This window comes from Rhea americana, unplaced genomic scaffold (genome assembly GCF_003343005.1).
Source record: "Rhea americana isolate MKP2758 unplaced genomic scaffold, rheAme1 scaffold_82, whole genome shotgun sequence".
In the NCBI taxonomy this organism is placed as follows: domain Eukaryota; kingdom Metazoa; phylum Chordata; class Aves; order Rheiformes; family Rheidae; genus Rhea; species Rhea americana.
This window is the reverse complement of record NW_028187001.1, coordinates 556,804-578,312: the sequence shown is the minus strand read 5'-3', so window position 1 is coordinate 578,312 and position 21,509 is coordinate 556,804. Positions and strand designations below refer to the sequence as shown.

The following is a 21,509-nucleotide window of genomic DNA, read 5'->3' as shown; positions in this document are numbered from 1 at the left end:
GTTGAAGTAATGTGCCTAGTAACACCTAGTAGCCCAGAACAGTATAACATCAACTTTCTGAGTGTTAGGCCACACACACATCTCAGGAGGCAAATTTGCTCTATCGGGGAAAGAAACCCCACAACTGTAATGTGTGAAATATATGTCCTTTTTATCTTGTAAATATAACTTTCCAAACCCAAACTATTATAAGCCAAAGTCTTCTATTCTTTTTCCAAAGAACCATTTTTTTCCTTTTCCTAAACCACAGATTAGTGAACATCCCAAATACTTTTTCCTTGATGATATTTCTACCAGCTGAGAGCTTGACTATCAACTTTCTCTTAATCTAGGTAATCAGAATCACAAAGCCATTCATGCTGGAAGCCCCTCTGGAGATCACTGAATCTACGCCACCAGCTCAAAGCAGGGTCAGCTACAGCAGAGCACTCAGGACCATGTCCAGTCAGGTTTTGAATATCTCCAAGGATGGAAACTCCACAGGGCAGCGTACTCCAGCGTTCAATGACCCTTACAATAAAAACTTTGTTACTTATGTTTATGTGGAATTTCCCATATTTCAGTTTGTGCATCTTGTCATGTCACCAACACCACTGAGAAGAGTCTGGCCCCATCATCTTGACATCATCCCATGAGATATTCATAAAATTCAGTAAGATCACCCTAAGTCTTCTCTTATCCAGGCTGAACAGTTCCAGTTCTCTCAGCCCCTTCTTGTACATCATACTCTTGAGTCCCTTAATCGCTTTCATGGCCCTTCACTTGACTTGCTCCAGTAGGTCCATGTTTCTCTTGTACTGGTAAACCCAGACCTGGACACAGTACTCCAGATGTGGCCTCACCAGGGCTAAGTTGAGGGGAAGAATTCCCTTCCTTAACCTGCTGGCAACGTTCCTCCTAATGCTGCCCAGGATGCCATTGGGCTTCTTTGCCCACAAGGGTACACTGCTGACTCGAGACTCCCAGGTCCTTTTCAGCAAAGCTGCTTTCCTAGATGTCGGCCCAAGCCTGTACTAGTGCATGGGGTTATTTCTCCAGAGGTTCAAAAGTCAGCACTTCCCTTTGTCGAACTTCAAAAGGCTCCTGTCTCCCATTTCTCCAGTGTCAAGGTCCCTCTGAATGGCTGTGCAACTACCTCGTGTATCAGTCACTTCTCACACTTTGTATCATCTGCAGATTTGCTGTGAGTGCACACTGTCCTGTCATCCAGATCACTAAGGAAGATGTTAAACAGTATTTACCTTGATATCAACCCCTAGGGTAAACCATTAATGAGCTGGACTTTACTGATCACAGTCCTTTGAACCCAGCAGTTCAGCAAGTTTTCAGCCTACATCACTGTCCATTTATATAGCCTATACTTAATCAGTTTGCGTATGACGATGTTATGGGAGTCAGTGTCAAAAGCCTTACTACGGTTGAGATAAACATCGACTGCTCTCTCTGAGAGGATCCTCATTCACCAAACCAGTGATTTCATTGTAGAAGACTATCAGGTTGGTTATGCATGATTTTCCCTTCATAAATCCATGATGATTACTCCCAGTTTCCTTCTTTTGCTTAATAAGTGTGGAAATGGTTTCTAGTATTACTTACTCTAGCACCTTCCCAGGGATCGAGGTGAGGCTGACTGGCCTTTAGTTCCCTGGATCCTCCTTCTTGTCATTCTTGAAGGTATGTGTGGCATTGGCTTTCTTCTGCTCCTCAGGAGCTGCTCCTTCACCAATTACTCTGATTTTTCAAAGATAATTGAGAGTGGCCTTGCCATGGCATTGGCCAACTCCCCCAGCACTTATGGGCACATTCCATCAAGGCTCATGGACCTGTATAGGTCCAATTTGTTAAAGCGATCCCTTCTCTGTCAGGGGAAAGTCTTCCCTGCTTCTTTCACTGCACTTTCATTGCTTTCTCACTGCTCTCAGAGCTTGGGATTCATGAAGACCCATGTCACCAGGAAAGCCTGAGGCAAAGAAGGTACTGAGTACCTCAGCCTTTTCTGTGTCCCTTTCACTTTTTCTTTAATCTCACAGCATTTTCCTGTGAGAGCTGCATATCAGAGCACCATAACTTACAATTTTTCAGTGCCAACAGAACCGAATTATACAAGCTTAGCCATGTTAGGGAAGCTGCTATCACATCGACAACTGCAGAAAAGACATACACTAAACAACTAAATGCTAGAGCACCATATCTTACAACAAAGCAAACGTCACACTTCATTTCTGCATCCAATTGCATAACGTCTGTTACTTTCCCAGATTTTGAGTAGTACGAGAATTCCATAAACATAAATGTTGCCGATGAAACCATTCACACACTCTTCGCTCTCAGAGTTATCTCAAAATGGCTTTACTGGTGAAATATTGCTCCTTTTTTATTTGTTTATAAATATCAAAAGTGCAGTGGGAGCAAATGAGAATAAAAGGTGCTTACCAAGAAATCTTAAGAACTAACCCTTGATCATGTAATTCACAGATTCTGAGCAAAGAGCCCAATTTTCTTTTAAAGTCATGGCTGTTTACAAACCAATGAGGTTTGTAAATGTGCCTAGGAAGTATGAGTGAATTAAACAGAGGAACAGAAGAGTATGAAAGGAAAAAGGCAACTCACTGAGCGCTAAAGTTTGCAACACTTTCATTCTTTTTTTTTCTTTTTTTTTTCTATTGTTGATGTTGTTATTCCAGTAGGGAGGGAGGTTAGTTGTTTTGTATGTCTTAAGTATGCTTTAAAGAGGGTCCATCACACCATTTTTTCCAATGAAATATTTCACATAATCATACTCCTTCTGCAAGATTTGTCTAATCTAATTGTGCTTTTCAAATGAAAGACAAAAACTTCTGTGAAATATAGCTGAGGTCTGTGAAAATAATCTAAAATTCTTCAAAAGCAATGGAAACATTTAATTTGATTTTACTGCCTAAAATAAAATCTCAAGAGAGTTGATGTTACCTCTAAAGAAATTAAGTATATTGTATGATCAAACCCTTTTTTTCCCCTAGTTTTGCTTTTGTCACCTAGACTGCAACAATCTAACAGGCCAAGTGCCTTTCAAGTACATTCGAGATAGTCAAAGTCATTTTTGAGGCATGAGGTAAAATAACGTTTTTCTGGAAAGAAGTTAGGCCAAGAAAGCAGGTAATGTGTGAATCCGCCAGAAATTAAGTGTCCTGACATTATAATGTGCCATTCACATCCTATGATTCGAAGGCACTGAATACTTACAGAAGTAAGTATAATACAGAAACGCCTCAACACTCATCTGATCACCTCTCTGCAAGGAACCCTGAATATCCTATAACTTATTCCTATGGATTTGCTTTGGCGTATTGCCTGATGATTCCTGTACCAAAGGTGTGCAGCTGTGATCTTGTGATCTTGCCACCATCTGGCATCCTTTCCTTGTCAGCTATCAGAGGAGGATGAATGGGAGGGAGTTCCCACGCTGTATAGCAAGTACCGGAAGATGAGTGCTGAGCCTATTCCAGCTGTTAACTCTGTCAGTAGCTTATGCCGAATCTCCTCTGATATTGATAACAGATAGGCTCAAGGTTTTCTTCATCTGGTGAACTCATGTCAAGATTTACTTGTACTCTTGCTCTGGAGATCTTCCTAATTGTCACTAGTCATATCTATATTCCCACATCCATTCAAACTCTGCATTTTTAAGTGTACAGTTTCCAGGCTGAACCTCGCAGCCTTTTACTCTTCACATGAGTTTCAGATTAATGCACAGGTAAAATGTGCATTATAATCATATAAGGAGTTTTAACTTATTCCCAGGTACTTGTCAATTTTCCTTGATACGTGTATTTATTATGTGATTTTGTAAGGCAAGAAAAAATACAGTATGCACATGCATACAGAACTGTGGGCAAAGTAGAAAGGTGTGGGAGCAAAAGTGAGAGGAAATGAAACAGAAACTGCTCATGGAATGAATGTGAAAATATTGGCAGGATATTTACGGATCTGTGAAGAGTCTTATGTCTGAATATTGTGTCCTTCTCTATGTGTAGTGTTTTTTAGTCCACATTCTGACTTTGGCCTATGTGCCAATAGAACAAAGCTTTTCCCATCATCTGGGATGGTATACTTAGTTCTGTAGACAGAGGAGAAAGGTGAACTGAACTTCCCTACTCCCTGTACCACAGGCAGCAGGACAAAGACTAGGACTGTGTGACAAGAGTAAGATTTTTTCACTCTGAGAGTGGGCTAATCCAGTGAACAAGATCAGGTGATAAAGCATGGACACAGCAATCCCACCAAGGACTGGGCATCCCTTCATCTATGGAGTGGCTTAAATGAGGGAGGGGAGGGAAGGAGGAAGACCCATGCACTGACCTAAACATTGGTAATGCAGATTCCAGCACAGCAGGGGAGGGTAGCAGAGCTTGTTGGAGGCTTTTCTTGAATTGCCAGTTCAGGTAAGCTATCAGGAGGCAACTGAGATCTTAACAACCGTTTCTTCTCAACCAACCTGAGCAGCCTTCAACTACCAGGATAGTAGTCAGGCTTCATGAGGCCTGAAACAGAGCTACCCACCATGGAGGGCTCTGCTCACACAGCTGCAGTACTGCGGGTACCTGAATTACCACTTCAAGAGCTTGCCAAACTATCTCTTCATGACCTGCAGGCACATCCCTGTAAGTCAGTCAGCAGAGATGAACTACTGTTGGGACACAGGTCATTAGTCATGGCCATGGTCATTGGACAGGAACAAGTTATTTATCCTTTGAGCTTTCTTTCTGCTCCAGAGTGAGGCAGGCAGAGTAACAGCTAGGAAATTGCTGTCAAAGGCAGCTCAGCCAGTCCTGGGGTCAGGGATCCTGGAAATAGGGCCAGGGAGAGAAAGGAGGCTTTGATGCACCAGGAAAGTTTCTCTGAGGCACAGGGATCCTGTAGCTATTTCTGAAGCAGTGCAGCTTCCACACTTTACAAGAATCTGCCATAATGCATAGTCTAGCCCCTGGTGAGAAAATTCACATGATTTAACGATTTTGCTTGAGCTTCAGGTAAGAAAACAGGACCCAGACCACACGTAGTCTTTATTGCAAATACCTATGCCTTCTCCTCCCTTTCCCTTTCCTTTTGCCCTTTGGGCAAAATCAGTGCCTTCCTCCATTTAAATATCATTTCACTAGAGTGTTAACACCAAGGATATGTGTCACTCACAAGAGGAAAAAGTAATGGCACCAGAAAAACATAGTTACCCTAAGGTGTAAAAATCAAGATGGTATTTCTTGTTGGTGAGTGATGCCTTTCATTTAGTCTTTTTAAGGGATTTTTGTGGAGTGCATCAGCCTGACTCCCTAAGTATAATCATGCCTGTTGAACAGAGAATTTCTTCTTCTTCTTTAGAAGCATTCACCAAAAACCCACTGCACCACAGCCATTATGCCATTATTCATCAATGACAATTGTGCCCATTAAGCAAAAACAAAAACAAAAAACAAAAACAAAAAAATAAACACAATGGTAGAGATCTCAGGGACCTCCGAAATATAGTATATGTATGGTACTTTGCACCAGTTCATTTTGCTGGAAAAATCAGATAAAACCAAATTATTATTCTGCTTCATCAAGCTAAAACCAACATCCACTGAAAGTTCATCTGTCATGTATAATAACTTAGTTTGCTGAGCATACCATCTCTACTGGTAGGAATGTGGCAACAGTTTTGGGCAAGTCCTGGTCCAGCTGAGACTTGGAATAATATTCAGTGGTATCAACACACATTTATGAACAGAATAAAGCTGAGACACAGAGGCATTCAAAGAGACAGAACCACATCTGCAAAGATATGTAGATGTTTAAACTCTTTTTAGGAAACTTATTCCCACTGGTATCAGAGTCCAAATACCACCTAGGATCTGAGGAATATCTTTGAGCAATGCTTTTTATTGCAGTAGTAGCTACACAATGCAGAAGCTATACAACATAGCCTACCCAGAGCAGAGGGAGAGATAAGGCTACACTGAACAGAATCAGTATTATAGACAGACGAGCAGCTTAAATCCTGTTTTTTCTCCAGTTCTGGCTGCCTATTTTCACAAATGCGCATATAGGCACACATACAAATATAAATAAACAAAATGGCATCAAGAGAACCTTTCTCCCAAATGAAAAGTTGCTTCCTTCACTTGGATAACTACAGGAAACATCTGAGCAAAGATCCAGCCTTACATGACCTTAAAATAAAAAGGGCATGTCTAATTAAAAAACTGAAAGCCCTTCTTCAAGAAAATACAATTGAAGACATACAAGACAAATACTCTGGTGACTATCAGACCCAGAATGAAATGTAGAACTCTGAAGTACAGCTAGAGTTATCTATGTATATACTTCAACATAGTCTGAAGTCAAACAGCAAGTAAAGAATTTTTGAAGGGGTATGTGAGGTTTCAGCTGTTAGACCATTGCTGAATGTAATGGGAGTCATGCCGGTAAAATCCTATCAACGCTTCACGGAAGGAGAATCCCTGCTAAGATGCATTTTTTGCGCATTAAAGTGCTTGTGAAAATTGTTGGATTGATGCGCTTCAGGAATGAATGACTTTGTCCATAGACTCAGCACTAGAAGAGGAAGGTAAGTCTCAAACTACAACACTCTGCACTTAGAATTATAGGATAGTCCGTACAACATATTCATTCTTCTTTGCCTCTTTCTGCTAAGGCTGATAACAGAAACATATATTACTGTCAACTCTGGGCTGCAATAGGATATTTGCACACAGGTTATCTAGTAGACACTGCACAAGAAAATTTTTCAGGTACTATTTCATTCCGCTCCCCAAACTAGGAGATCAGAAATGAAAAGCTCTTTAAACAGTTGACATGCTCCTGATTTACCAAGCTAACCTGCAGTAGTCTGTAACGAATATATAGCCATAGCAGTCACAACAGCTTGCATAAACCCACAGGAGCTGGCTTTCACATAGGTAGTTTGAGGGCTGCTACCAGCATAGCTGTATTGGGTTGGAACTCACAAGACCATTAACCTCAGGCATTATAGCTTGTGCTGAGCTCCCTGTCATCTCTATGTGCCATGGAGCATCTCTGAGCAAATTACTTGAAAGCTGGCTCAGATATTTCTACACAGACCTCACACACAAGTCACACTTGTGACTGAGTGCAGCGAATCTCAGAGCTAAAGCCTTGCAAGTGTAAATGAGTCTGAGGAAACAAATTTGAAATCCAGTGAGTTATAAATCTTAGATCCATAAACCTCCCATAGGAACCAGAAACTTCAGCCCAAAGTTACTCTGTACTTAGGTTAGCTTGGAAAATATTCAGATAAATGCTTGAATTCTTCCTATGTCCATCAGATTCGTTTTTTCCCTGAGCTTTCTTTTATATTCTATCAAATCTCTCCATCTCAAGTCATGACAAACATCTCATTGCAAGGCATTTCTTTCTGAAGTCTTCCTTCTTGCAATGTAGTAGAGAAATCGGCAGTATTTGGGGAGATAGAATTGTATGCTTTTAATACAGTATAAAGAGGTGCAGGCACCTGCTTATTGTCTTACCACAAAATAGTGTTCACTGAAAGGACTAAATGGCAAGGAGGAGGCTTTCAGCCTACTGGGAGCTGATATCAGGGACATTCCTTGTACTTGATTCTGAGAAACTGCTCAGTTGCTTTTGCACTGATGAAGACAGAGCTATTTGCTGCTGATCAGCATGTGAACTGCATAATCTGTGCAGACACTCCTTAATATGGTTAAGTAAAAGATGGTATTACCTCTCTAGTCATGAATTCTGCACTCCAGCATAGGGTCAAACTCCTCCTGGGTGATTTTATTTTTAATAAAATTTATGAATTCAGGGTAGCCAGCTCATCTAAGAGACTACATGGAACCACAAGGTAAAAAATGGGCACTGAGAAGAGAAGGAAAAAGGAAAAATATATTTAACGAAAAAAGATAATAATAATATTGAAATTCTGTTGACCAGATCTAGGCTTCATTTTTAGTCAGAATGAACTGTTACAGTCTTGTGCTCTGCATACTTGCCTCAAAAACACTTATTTTCAAAAAAATCCCTAAATGTTGTTTTATTCCTTTTCCTCTTTGTATTTCTTTCTTTGTTCCTTCTCTGTGGATCTGATCTTGCACCACAGATATTCATGGAAGCTCAGTTATAATATCAATAATCACAATGTCAAATACAGAACTTGGTCAATGTCTCTGTCTATGGCCATGGTCTCAGACTATGTTTTAACTCTTTGTTATTCCTCTGAGCCATGGGCATTCTCTTTATTTCACAGTTCTACCAGCCTTTCCTTTAATATCTTCATAATATTCCTTGCTTTACTGACAGAAGGCATATGCAGGCATTCAAGAAAAAGAGCAGTTTACCTGGCTAGCATTACAGACTGGGTTTTGATTTATGACTGCTAGAGAATTATATATCAAATGATATATGGGACACAGATAAACAATGGGATTTACACTAATGGTATGACTTAGGCGTAAGGGCAAATGCCAACAAAACTAGATGGCAGTCTGCAACTGGTCGGTCATATGTTCACCACAACTCACACTAAAAACTTTCCTACTATTTTTAAAACATTTTGGCTATTTGGAGCTTCCTATTTTTGACCTCCTTATAGTTCAAGTCATTTCCATACAAGCTATGTAAAATATAGCTTTGAAATTAATTCTACCCTCCTGACTCAGCTCAATGATCCCATTCTCTATTATGACATATATTTAGCTCAGCCTCCTATCCCCTCCCCTTAACAAATTCTCTTTCCCTCTGGGAACCTCTTGTGCAGTTTCCCACATCCTGAATACAAAGAAGATCTGTATCTTTTAGCTGCAAGTCCTCCTTAAAGCACTTCTCTGTCTCTCTTATCAGCAATTTATCAGCCATCAATTTTTCCTACATATAAAAAGACTGGAGAAATGGGAGAGGGAATGAGAAATCTTCTCCAAACTAGGAAAGCAGCATTTTCTACACTAAAATCAACATCTTATAAACTAATCTTTTTTTTTTCTTTATCTACACCAAATCACCTGTTGTAAGGAAATTATCAACTTTTCGATGAGGGATGCTTATTGTATTACTGAAAGGAGCATGACAAGGCTTTCACATAGGTTCAAGGCTCTACTGTCATGAAGCACATTGCAGGGTCACGGCGTATTGTCCTTTCCAGATTCTATCACTAGTAGTAGTAGTTCTGTGGAGCAGGATTCAACTACAAGGTCATCCAAATGAGACTGCATTCACATTAAGGCCTGAATAAATGTGGCAGAATCTGACCATAATTACTTAGAATTTTGAATAAGTCCACTAAGTTTTTCTTCCATAGAGAAAAGTTAAAATCTGTTTTTAACAGATTGTATGTGCTTTACACCACACAAAACACACCTCAAAACTGTGACAAAATCATCTTTCCCAGGGATATGGAGCCAAAGAGCTGCAAAATTCCCCTAGATGCTTATTTTTAGGATGGCTAGTCTAACCAGACTGACCAAGGGCTTTTAACACCTCAGACTTCTCCATGTGATGAGATATTACTGTCTGGAAGAGAAAATTGCTGCAGTCTGAAACTCTTATGTGGAGTGCCCCCATGTGCATTTCAGTTTAGGCATGTGTATGTGTATGTGTTTATGCATACAAAATAGGCAACATTCACAGCTGGCAAAATACGAGTTTTTCTATATGTATGCTACAGGTTTAGTTCCATACATCTAATTTGCACGCATCTGTCCTACAAAGAGAGATTTTGCTTTAAATTGCAATGTGAGCATTTAAAGCAACATTCACAACAAACTTTTGCTATTATTTTATTTATTATTTAAGATAAATGCTGTGTTTGACCTGATAAACAGCACAAGAAGAAATAACAGTCTTGATAAGGCAGTTTTAGTTCTTGCCTAAGAAGACATAAAGACAGCACACATTGGGAATGTAAACAGTAGAGACAGGTTAACACGAGTATTGATCTGATAAATTTTAATCCTAGGTTTTCCCTGACTAACTGTGTTGGTTTAAGGAAAGCATTTAGCCTCTTCTTAACTGTATTTTCCCAAGTATAAAAGCAAGGGAGATAACACGTAGACATACTCCTGGGGCAGAAGAAGAATGAATTTGTTCATGCAGTGTGTATCAATTGAATATGAATTACTATTCTTTAAGGGAAAGTTCCTACAATTTAGCAAGTCTCAGATGTGCTCAGTTGCTTCTGCACATTCCTGGGATCTGGAGAGATAGAAATTTACAAATAGATATTATTAGTTTTCAGAGGAGAGCATCCTACCACTACTGCACTTCTCCAGGCAGCCAACTGTTTACTACAGCTGATAAAGACCTTAGTCCCATGAGAGGTAGAAGTAGCTGTGGTGTCTGACATTTTGGTGCATAAACACCCAGGTCCTTGTGGAGGAATCCCAAGGACCTTATACAGTCCTTGGGCAGAGCATGATAGCAAGGTACCATTTGCAGATGGAAAATAAGGAGCAATGGGGGGACCCTTCTGAAACCTGCTTCTCAGTAAGGTTTAGGCACCTCGTTCTGGATCCACAGCCCAAAATGTTCTCCTCTGAATAAACACATACAATCTGATTTTGAAAAAGCAAACAGGAATGTCAGTCTTTTCTTCTAAATCAGAGCCATCTTTGCAGCCAGTAACACAAATGTTTAGGAAAGTCAAACAGAAAAAGTCATTTCTAGGATTTTCCATGACCACCTCAGACTGAAGGGATGCAAAGCTTCACCTTCCAGGCCACAGTGCTATGGGTTTCTTGGGTATAGAGGACGGAAAACTGTCTACTGTCTCCTATTCAGAGGTAACTGGATTCATCTTAAAGTACAGCTATCATTACTTTTTAAAATACTTAAAATATGTGAATGGCCTTCAGAGGCACTGAATCCAGTCTACTGAGCAGCCAAGCATTGAGGATACAGCATTTGGGGAAAGAGAGAAGGTGTACTCATGTAAATTTGTAGCTTAATAGTAGGGGCAATTATCAGGAAGAGGGAGAGAAATGCTGGCTCCCAATGTCTGGTCTTATGACTTTTTTCTCTAGCAGTTACACCAGCTACCTCCAACATGTAATGGTTACCACGGTCCAGACTCATGGTTGCCCCCTCCTAGACAATCAACTACATCACAAGGCTAAAAAGCCATATTCTCATTCTATTTTCTGCCTGGTCTAATGATGTTTGAATTCTTTGCTGAAAAATGAGCCACTCAGGATCATTTATAGTCCTTTGGATGCGATACCGAATCCCTTTATGCTGATGAGGAACTGAGCCAAAGATTGACTATATTTATGTAGACTACAGAGTGGCTTATAGACAGGCCACATTTTTTTTTTTTTCAGTTGTTCACAGGTTCACCTTGAGAGGAACCCTATTCCTGTTGAATATAAGGCAGGATCAGAGATACCTAAAGAAAGATAAGTGGAGGGATGCATAGTCAGAGAGTCTATTTGCTTTAGGCACAAGCAAGGTGCTCACCTGAGCCAGGCTGGGGCAGTTCTAGGCGGACTAGGAACAGAACTGAAAGAATCTAGGGAACTTTTAAATAAAGCAGTGAGAAATTTCTGCATTAATAGCAGAGGAATAGCAGATTTCCATGTTTTTTGTCCGAGGACCTATATTCCATCTAAGTCTTGTTTTAAAAGTTTCTATCCTTTATTGGTTTATGGAGCTTTTATATTTCCACTCTTGCCAGTTTTTGACATATAACCATGGCATAAGAAGTAATCAAAGTGTCTTTGTGCCTTTGCAATACCTGAGAATTGCTAGCAGCTGGCATAAATTAGATCAACCATCAGGCTTCTGTAATTTATCCCTTATGAGTAACTGAGTACTCAGCACTCAGTGACTGGTACTTCTCTCTCATGAACAGTACTGCTCAGATCCTGCATGATTCCCAGAATCTGTGCCTTCATATTTCTGTATATATTACATTTTAACCCTGGATTTGGTGTTAATGAGATTGACAGATGACTATCTACATTAGATACTGTGTACCCTTCATCTTTGGGTGTCAGACCCTGCACCATCCTGTTTGTATCACTTTGGAAGCTCTTTTCTTCAAACTGTTAAAATCATCCTTTTTATGAAAGACTGTGAAATGCATTTGGAGTTGAACCATCAGATAAATATTTTCTGATGACTTAATCAGAGATTTATATTCATATTTCCAGAAGAAAAAAAAATATTCTGAATCCGTCTAATATAAAGGCAAGTTTTTGCTTTCTATATACGTATTTCTAGGTACTATAACAGTTAATGTTATAGATTTGTAGCTTAGAAATAGCCTATGTATATTTAGAGTAAATTAAGTGTACATGTTTTATATGTTCTGTATATAAATAGCTTGTTTTCTAAGACAGCCAAAACACAAGGCATTTAATGAGTGACTCCAGGGCATCAGCTCCAACAGTATGAAATATTTAAATCTAAACAGGACACTAGATATGATGAAAATAAAACAAATTAGAACTAGACCAGAACAGTAGTGCCCCCTGCTTTAGTATCAAAAGTCTTTGGATTTGCAGTGGCATTTATTTTTCATAAATTCCCTTAGCAGTTTACGTAGCAGCAGACCAATATTCCATGACAACAGCTAAATCCACTGATATCTCTTAATTAAATCACTGATTCTGAATAAAGACAATACACCAGTATGATAGATCTCATCTCGGTGGCTATTCTTTTAAATAAAAGAAGAGCAGGTGATGGATCCATGGCCTTAAGGCCAAGTGGCATTGTTTGCCCTGTATTCATACTGCTGAGTGCTCACACCCTTCCTGACTTGCTTTAGAGGAAGCTAGCTGCAGGAACCTCAGAAAGAGATCTGAGCAACGAGCAAATGGTTAAGCAGTGTAGATAGTCGGAGGTCTGCTTGAGCTTGCTATCTGGCTCTTATGCAGAAGTCTAGACGTATTCTAACTGCAACCCATGCATCTTCCCTAGCCTCCTGATCGTCTGGAAACGAATCTGAAGTCAAAGAAAGATAGGCAGAAAAATAGGTTCCATAACCATCTTTAGCAGGAATTTTAAAAGAAGCACAGTTGAAAGATTCCTTGCATAATTGCAGTAAAGAGGTACATGCATGAAAATGTGCATGCTTACAGTAGGGCCTGAATATAATTTCCTTGGTTATACTCTTGCAGTTGAAGAAAAATAAATCAAAATCAAGCAAAAACAGTATTCTGCTAGTAAGGCATCCTTGTGTAGCATTAAATTGTGCAGCAAGATATCTGTACTAGCTTCATTTGAAAGTAGCATAAAGCTGCAGGTGTGTTTCAAGGCAGAAACCTAGTCAGCCTCCCCAGTGACAGATGCTTGCGTATCTTAAGCAACTTATGTTTAGGAAGTGTGATGGGAGTGGTCTAGCCACGTCTCAAAACTGGCGAGGTAGTTTCCATCTTCCAACAAGGAATCTTCAGCACGTGGACTGTGAGGTGATTGCACCCATGCCCTATTGATTCCTTGCTACATCCTGCCTCGTCTTGATGAGTTTTGATTCTCTGCTGGATGTGGTTCTTCTGAGCCTCAAACTGAATTGGAAATTACCCTATTTTGAATACTCTTGCTGTGTCTGACTTCACGGCCTGTAGTTGTTAGCTGCTAAAGTGTGGCCTTGCAAAGGCTGTTAACCAATGGAGAATAAAACTCTCCAGGTGCAAAGCCTATCTTATGTGTACTTTTCAACTTGTATTTGTGTTTAGAGATTGTTTTTCCAGCAGGTATTTAAAGTGTCAAGTCTAGATTAATGTAGACATTTGCAGACAAAGCCTCTTTTTAGCACATATATAGAAGCTGGGTTTTGTATATTAAATCTGATGTCATTTATTTCATCCTTAAATGTCATACCATGCTTTACCTTCATGCTTTTTTAAGCACTTCATTGCTAGTCAATTCAGGGGCCAGATAAATAAGCAATGGACATACGGGAAAAAAATGACTCTTGGTGCCAAGGAGTTAAAGTATTAAAGTGCATAAGCCATTTCCTGTAACAGTTGTCAGGCTAATTTTCAGTAAATGACTTAGTCCATGTGTTTATTATTCAAATGTAAACCCACTGACTCGGCATGAAAATGATACTACACTGCTGTAATCACAGAGTAATCTTTTACAACTATAGCTACTGCATACTCAAACCACATCCGTCTAACAAGACTTCACTGAGTTCAGAAACAACAGCTTTTGAGCAAGTTATTTCACAGTAAGTTTTAGGAACTGCATTGCACCATCCAGTGATGAAGGTAACATTAAAGGGCACTGTTGTTGGGTATCTATATATAACTGCATAAAATCAAAATATGCCTTAGCAAATAATGAAATAGTGGTAAAGAATATTCTTAAAACAGAGAATGAAATTCAGTATAGAAGGGAATCACAATCATCTTCACTGTTAACCTTTTCCATGCCAAAGAATAACACAGTTCTGGAGTCCTTAGGGTCAAACTTTCCTACTCTCCATCGAGCGGATGACCACCAATACATTTCTAAATGTATTTGGCCTAAAGGACATAGTAATGTTAATGGATAATTAGTTTTTGGTATTTAACTAGTTCTAGCTTATGTTTAGGTTTTAACTGATTTTAGAAGATGAAGATGTTTAAAAGTGGAAATAATTTAGTCCCCTTGAAGGTCAACAAGTGCTAGGAAATTTTAAATCAAGCTGACTTTCCATCAGCCCCTCATTTCATCTTGTGATTAAGTTGTAGATTATTTCCTTATATTATAGCATTGCACATAGCACTCTTGAGGGAGCCTGAGGTGAATATAATCTGTGATACTATTTCTCCATCTCTGGTTTCTACAAGTTAGAAAACACATCCTTGGCTAGTATTATAACACAGATGCCTTACAATGTCATTTTTTATTTTTGCTGAAGAGAACAAAGTGGGTATTGGGGAAAGTACCAGCCTTCAGTTTGATTTTTTTTATCTTTATAATTAAAAATAAGGACAATAGAATTATTTAGGCAAAAATATATCATACAGGTTCCACTTTTTATTATTTTGCAGCAAACAGAATTAACTGATGTTACAACTGAAGAAGAAATAGCAAATCAACTCATAAAAGACCAATTGACTGTTTGATGTCAATAGAAAGAATCTTAGGACTTAAATTAGTATTGGATTGTAGTCTTCATATTTACATTTAAAAGTATTCTCCTCTGTGCCCTTACATAAATTATTAGGCTATTCAAATTCCATAAAAGATAAATGTAAGATCATTAAATATCTGACAGAAAGTAGTTAAAAGAAAGGCTATTCTGAGAGCTGTCACTCTTGCACTTCTCTCTAGCTATCCATCAGGGGGACAGCATCTCTCAGCATCTGGTAGTGTTGTGTTTGATCACATATTGTGCCAACAAGAACCAGAAATCTGCCCCTTTGTTTTTTCAAATGATCTTATAAGGCAGAAAGACACCAAAATAAAGGATTTTTTTAGTGTACAGCATTGCTGCAAAAAAGCGCTAAGCACTGATTTGTGTTGTTGATGTCTAAACATTTATATTTTCATCTGTTGCTCCTATCTTCTGAATTTTCTAATTCACAAAAGCCAGGTAGTCAAAAGCAGTAACTAATGATGAAATGTATTTATCTGGATAAAACACTGTGTCCCAGTAATATTTTCCTCTCTTTTAAAAATATATGCCTTTATTAAAAAAAATAAATAAATAGCTGCTGTTTTCTAGTAATTCAGAACAATAATGAAAGTATATTTAATTACTGTATAATCAGTGGTATCAAATAATGGGTTCCACTCAGCCGATTTTTCAGAAACATCAGATTTTTTTTCCTGATATTTTAAAATCCCTATAGTGGACTAGGAGAAAGCTATGTAATTAACTGATCTGAAAGAAGAAAATTTAGACAAATGTATGAGTAATGGCCCAACTGCCTTGATCCACAATATCTTTTGTGAAATGTAGGAAAAAAGTATTAACCTAAAACTGTATTTAAAACCAGAGAGCAGATCCATATTTTAAGGAACTCTTCCTTCAGATATCTTTTATGCTTAAAAAAACTTTTGAATATATTGCCTAAAAACACAAAAAGTGCTATAAATTAGGTAATCATTTAACATTTTATCCATCGATACAGTTATACAACTCAGAATATCAGTGTTGTACAATAAACCACATTACCAAAAAAGGTCTCAAATTAACAAGTATCTCTATAAGAAACTGAAATGTTTTGTTTTGGCTGCAATAAAGACAGTGCAAAAAATATAATACTTAATTGCATTCAAGATAAATTCACTAGGAGCTCTCTGGAGCTACACTTATTATTCTTTAAAAGGTAAAAAATATGCAATCTGTAGCAATGGTACTTTCTATTTTTTTAAAGTTTAATGAGACTCAGGCAACCAGACGATGGAGTATGTATCATACTGACTAATAAAAAGGTTCTCTCCTAATAAAGTTTTCACTATTCAAAACTGCATGTCTTAACACTCTAGAACTCTGAGGTACAAAATATCCTGCAGAGGAACATGAGAAAACCTTTAAAAACCTTTGCCACAGGACTGAGAGCTCAGAGAGAGCTCAGAGATGTGAAATTCTGAAAAAATGCTAAAATTATTTATCAATTCACACTGCTGCAGACTACCAACTTACTCTGGTATATGACTTTTTTAAAAAAGTAAAAATAAGAAATGGCATATTAATTGCCATCAAGGGCTCACGGGTGTCATCACGTAGCGACTTCTTGTTGGCAGCACGAACAAACCGCGCGACTTAGAGAGGAGCAGTGTCTGCCAAGCAGTTTAGCGTGTGTCCCGCAGCATCGTGCACACCATCTCTGCTCTAGCCACCTGAGCATCAGATGAACAAAGCTACAAATCTATCTTTTTCTGCCTTTTTCACAAAATGGTTTTAGACATACTCTGGATAGAAATAAAGGAGCTATCTTTATGCTTTCTTGTGTTCAGCTACTGCTACATTTCCTGGTTTTATCTGAGCTACAAAAGATGAAGCAGACTTCTTTTATCGTCCATCAGATATAAGGCATAGGAAGACAAAGTCCTCAATGAATGCTACCTTACTTAATTCAGGGCAACTTCTGCCTTCATTTACATTCTCTAAAACTTCATTAATGCAAGTGCACAAAATGAATGTAAGAGCCTAATGCAATATTATTTACAACAAACTCTTAGCTCCAATCCAGGAACTTACAAAGTACTTTAAAAACTATTTTGAAATTAATACTTTAGCGTCCCCTGACTGAAGCAATGTTTTTCTAAATTATCAACTTTCAGATTGTTGGATCTAAAAGCCACACTAGGTTCCCCCTCACTTTGGCATAATAAGCAGTCGGAAAAGACACTTTGTTCCTAATAATGGAATTCTCACATGTGGAACAGAGGGAAGAAACTGCTCTTTGATCTGAAATTTAATTAAACACTTTTCTCATTGAAATATGAGCTCTTTCTTCCCTATCAGTTGTACTCACTGGTTAAAAATTATTGTTTGTTCCGCTCATATTATCAACTTTCACAGTACAGCTAACAAGGGTCAAAATAGTAAAAAATGCGGTTTTGGTCACCAGTGCCAATAGATTTGAATCCAAATGCAAACTGCTATTGGAAATATTGAAGAAGGAAATTATCACTTTTCAAAGTAAAACTGCATTCTGAGCTTTGAATTGACGTAAAAGAGCCAGATGGAACTGTAGAGCTCTCCAAAAGTTGTAAATATTTTCAATGAAAACTTCTCTCTCAGCTCTTTTGACCCGAACCCACAAGATACCCTGTGCTCACTTCCACGGGGATTTAAAGGATGGCAGCAATGGAAACTTTCTCTGAATAGTAATGCTTAAGAAACAGGGCTCCAGTCCACAGGCTTGTTTGCGTTGGAGTGATTGTGGTGACTCCTCACATCCTCAGTCCAGATTTTGAAAGAAAAAAAACTCAAGTCTTGAAAGGGGTAAGCAGAATATGTTTTATAATTTTACAGCGGTCCTGAGAATTTGATCCTTATCACTTAATCAACATTAGCAGGGTAAAGTCTGCTGTGGGAATACCCAGACTCCTACCTCCCTCTTTTGGGGGGAGAAGGTTTTACTTTCTTCCAGTTGAATGTAAGACTTCATTTAAATACTGCTCTAAAGAAGACTGCACTTTAGCACTGACGTGTTGAGTAAGTGGTCCGTATGGCTTAAATATTTCAGAAACAAGTCATTTCAATTGTATTTAGTGAGGAACCTGGAATCCTCTATAAATTTGGAATTAGTAAGGTCTTCAGAAACAATCTTTAACTGAACATTATTGTCATGTACTGATAAATACGAAAAAAAATCCAAAGCTCTAAACGCTTATTACCTACACTGCTCTCTCAGTTCTTCCCATGAGATAACTGATGTGTGTGAAACTATCACACCAGAGAACTTAAGTTATAGAAAATAGAATCAGAACCCAGAGGTAAAGCCCCCAAACCATAATTTATCCAAAAGGTTAACAATTAATGTATCAGTAGTCTTAAAGAAACTTACCTTTAAAATTTGGTCTGATTCTAGCATCATACCCTGATGTCCTTCCCATCAATTTGTCCAAAAAATCTGAAGGAGACAGGGTCTGTGAGGGGGATTTTCCAGATCTTGAATCATGTTCTTTACAGAAAGTCGTCCTAAATAAATCATTAGCCACCATTAGCTACTGTTTAGCTTGTATCACCTTCAAGCCATGGGGAAATTATAACACTTTAAGTAAAATTTTCTCTTTTCAGTGAATGTAATAATAAATATTTGTATTGAAAAATATTATCATTTTTAATCAGAAAATTGCATTTTAGAAATAAAAGTAAGCTTCAAGTAGTAGGCTAGTTTTGCTATTCAGAAAAACTCAGCTTTAAAAAGAAATTCGCTAGAGCTATAGAACATTAGAAGATTCAATTTACTCTTCATCTTAAAGTGTAAAGCAATCTTACAGGGACTTTGATATCCTATGTCATATCGTTGCTTAATTTACATATGTACTGTTAACACTATACTCTTTAGAAGCCTGATCTAAAGCGGTCTTAAACTTTCAGACAATAGCCTGCAAAATTCACCAAGCAACTGTGAAAATTACTGATTTTGTTAATGTTGGGAAGGATATGGATGGAAAAGTTGTGTTCTTTACAAATGCCACCCAACAAAGATTTAAATTATGCAGGTGAAAGTCTGGATTATTCCCCAACAGCATGAAAAAGATTCCAGAATCAGCCACATCTGACCTTAGCCTTTACCAATGAACTTTAAGTAATAAAAATGATCTTTGTTATCATTTGCTGGTGTTTGTATGCAAGCTCTTAGAATATACCTCTTTTTTTAGATTTTAGGAGCAAGCTTCTCATATGAGCAATTGCAAGCACATTAGATATTATACAGAAGGAGTGTGGGGGTTTCCCTAGGTTGTTCCCCAGGGAAAGGAAATTAGAATGCAATGAACATATTTGGTGTGCAGGGACATGGATTTCATCATAAACTGCATTATATTGATATCTGAATAATCAATCTTATTGTTCTATCTTTCAATACGATCTTTGATCTCTATTAAAAGTAGTTCTATGGTTGTGTCTTCTGCACTACTACTCTGTTTAAATATTTGCCCAACAGGAAGCACTCAGTTCCAGGAGTGTTTCTTGCTCCTTTATTTTAATATTGCTCTGAATATGTGTATGGGCATGTGTGTGCATCTATGTGTAAGTATAAACAAATTAGATATACAGGTGATTAACTGAAATTCAAAGGAAATGTCAGATTCTTTATCCCTTTATAAAAGCATCAGAACTGTTAAAATGCCATGTAAAACTAAAATCTCCTGGTGTGATCCCCCATCATTCAGATTTCATTTACATGAGGGTGGTTGCTTCTTTTTGCTTTTGTCAATGACAACGTGTCATGCCAATATCTTTAATTTTTCACTATTTAATAGAAGATATTTTCCACTTAGAGAGTAAAAATGTTAAGATAATAAAAACTGGAAAACAATCTATTATGCTTGTTTGGGATGATCAAATACAGGTTACTTCTGTTTTCATTTGTAACTGTCTAGTTATGAGTTATGTTGTGATCCTAAACTTGTGAATATAAACACTACTTCACTCTGACACTGTATACACCATTACACATACAAATACACTTTATATATGTACAGGTAGATACACAGTACCATACAATATAGTAATGAAACTCATCTGAAAAAATGTTTTTTAATTAACCCAAATTGTTTGCTTTGTATCACAAAAAGTCAATAATTGAAGTAACATCTTATCAAATTTAAAGAAAAAAAAAGAAAGAAAGAGAAATAACAGTCACATGTACTGACAATTTAAGTGAGCATAAATCCTGATCTGATCCAGGGGGTTCCCAAAATCAGAGGACTAGCTCTCTAATTTCAAATAATTAAATTCCTGACAAAACTGGTTCAATCATTCCCGAAGCTTGAGGAGTAGGGAATCAAAGCAACTTCCTAAATAACCTTCAGTGGGAGCAGAGAGATTAAATTTAATTTCAGAAGAAAAACTGAAGAAAAATGTTTTTAGCTATATTAGTACTCCATGAAAAGGCATGTTTTGGAATCAAAGAAACAGAAAATAGATTACCCAAACTTGAGATTTTTTGTGTTTGTTACCAAGCAACGATGTCTCCGAGTGTAAAAGGGATAGCCTATACAAGACGAACACGAAATACTCTCAGATACAGCAAACAAATGAGGTTAATGTGATGTTGTTTCTTTACAGCTACGGTTTCCAACCCTTTTGAAAAATATCGTCAGATAGAGTCATATCACCTACCTGAAGTGGTTTGTCTCTAAGAAAAATGCAAACAAGGTTGTCAAAATTTTCACTAGCTGCCGGTTCATTCCTCCTGCTTTCTGTGATGATTTGAAAAATATCCCAGAAACGATTCCAGAGAGATGCAAGGAAAAAGTGTGCTGGTGCTGCCTAGATCCCCAAATTCGGCAATAAATTAATTTTCTTGACAATCAGGAAGAGAAGGTCTGGATCTCTACAAACTGGGGGTAGAAGAGAAGTGCCAGTCCTTGGAATCATGGTCAGGTCAAGCCTAGGCTCATCTCCAGCAGCCAGCAGAAAAGAGACAAAGCGTCGGACCTGCTCGTTCCCCTGCCTCGCTTTTACTGGATGAGGGAGGGAAAAAAAAACGAAAATAAAGAGAAAGAAATGGGGGGGGGGGGGGAAGGAAAGGAAAAGGAGAGGAAACCCTACTACCCAAAGAGCATCACGCAAAAGGGAGTAACGCTGAGAGCAGCCTGCTGTCGGTGTGTTTTATTCCCCTTTTGCTTTGAAAATGAGTATTTACAGGTGACGAAGGGGCTACAGGGTTGGCCTTTTACTGGTTTGTTTGTTTGTTTGCTTGTGTTCCCCCGTCCCTGGGCAGCGAGGGGTCCGTGTCGCCGGGGAGCGGGCGGTGCGGGCTGCGGGCAGCCCCGGCGCCTGTGCCGGAATGAGGCAGACGTGATCGCGCCGCGCTATAAATTCAGCGCTCGGACAGCTCCGCGCCGCGCCGCGCCGCGCGCGCTGCTGCGCATGC

General features: G+C 38.4%; 1 protein-coding gene across 3 annotated transcripts in view; it reads right to left on the bottom strand.

The window, feature by feature from the left end:
- GLRA2 (glycine receptor alpha 2) overlaps positions 1-20,820 on the bottom strand; it is a 126,955-nt gene extending 106,135 nt beyond the window's left edge. For all 3 annotated transcript variants that reach the window (XM_085323189.1, XM_085323190.1, XM_085323191.1), the window contains exons 1-2: positions 20,753-20,820; positions 18,468-18,601 (exon numbers count right to left, since the gene is read on the bottom strand). In XM_085323189.1, coding sequence (XP_085179315.1) covers positions 18,468-18,601; positions 20,753-20,820 — 202 coding nt within the window. The remainder of the gene's footprint in view (positions 1-18,467; positions 18,602-20,752) is intronic.
- Between the last annotated feature and the right edge of the window lie 689 nt (positions 20,821-21,509).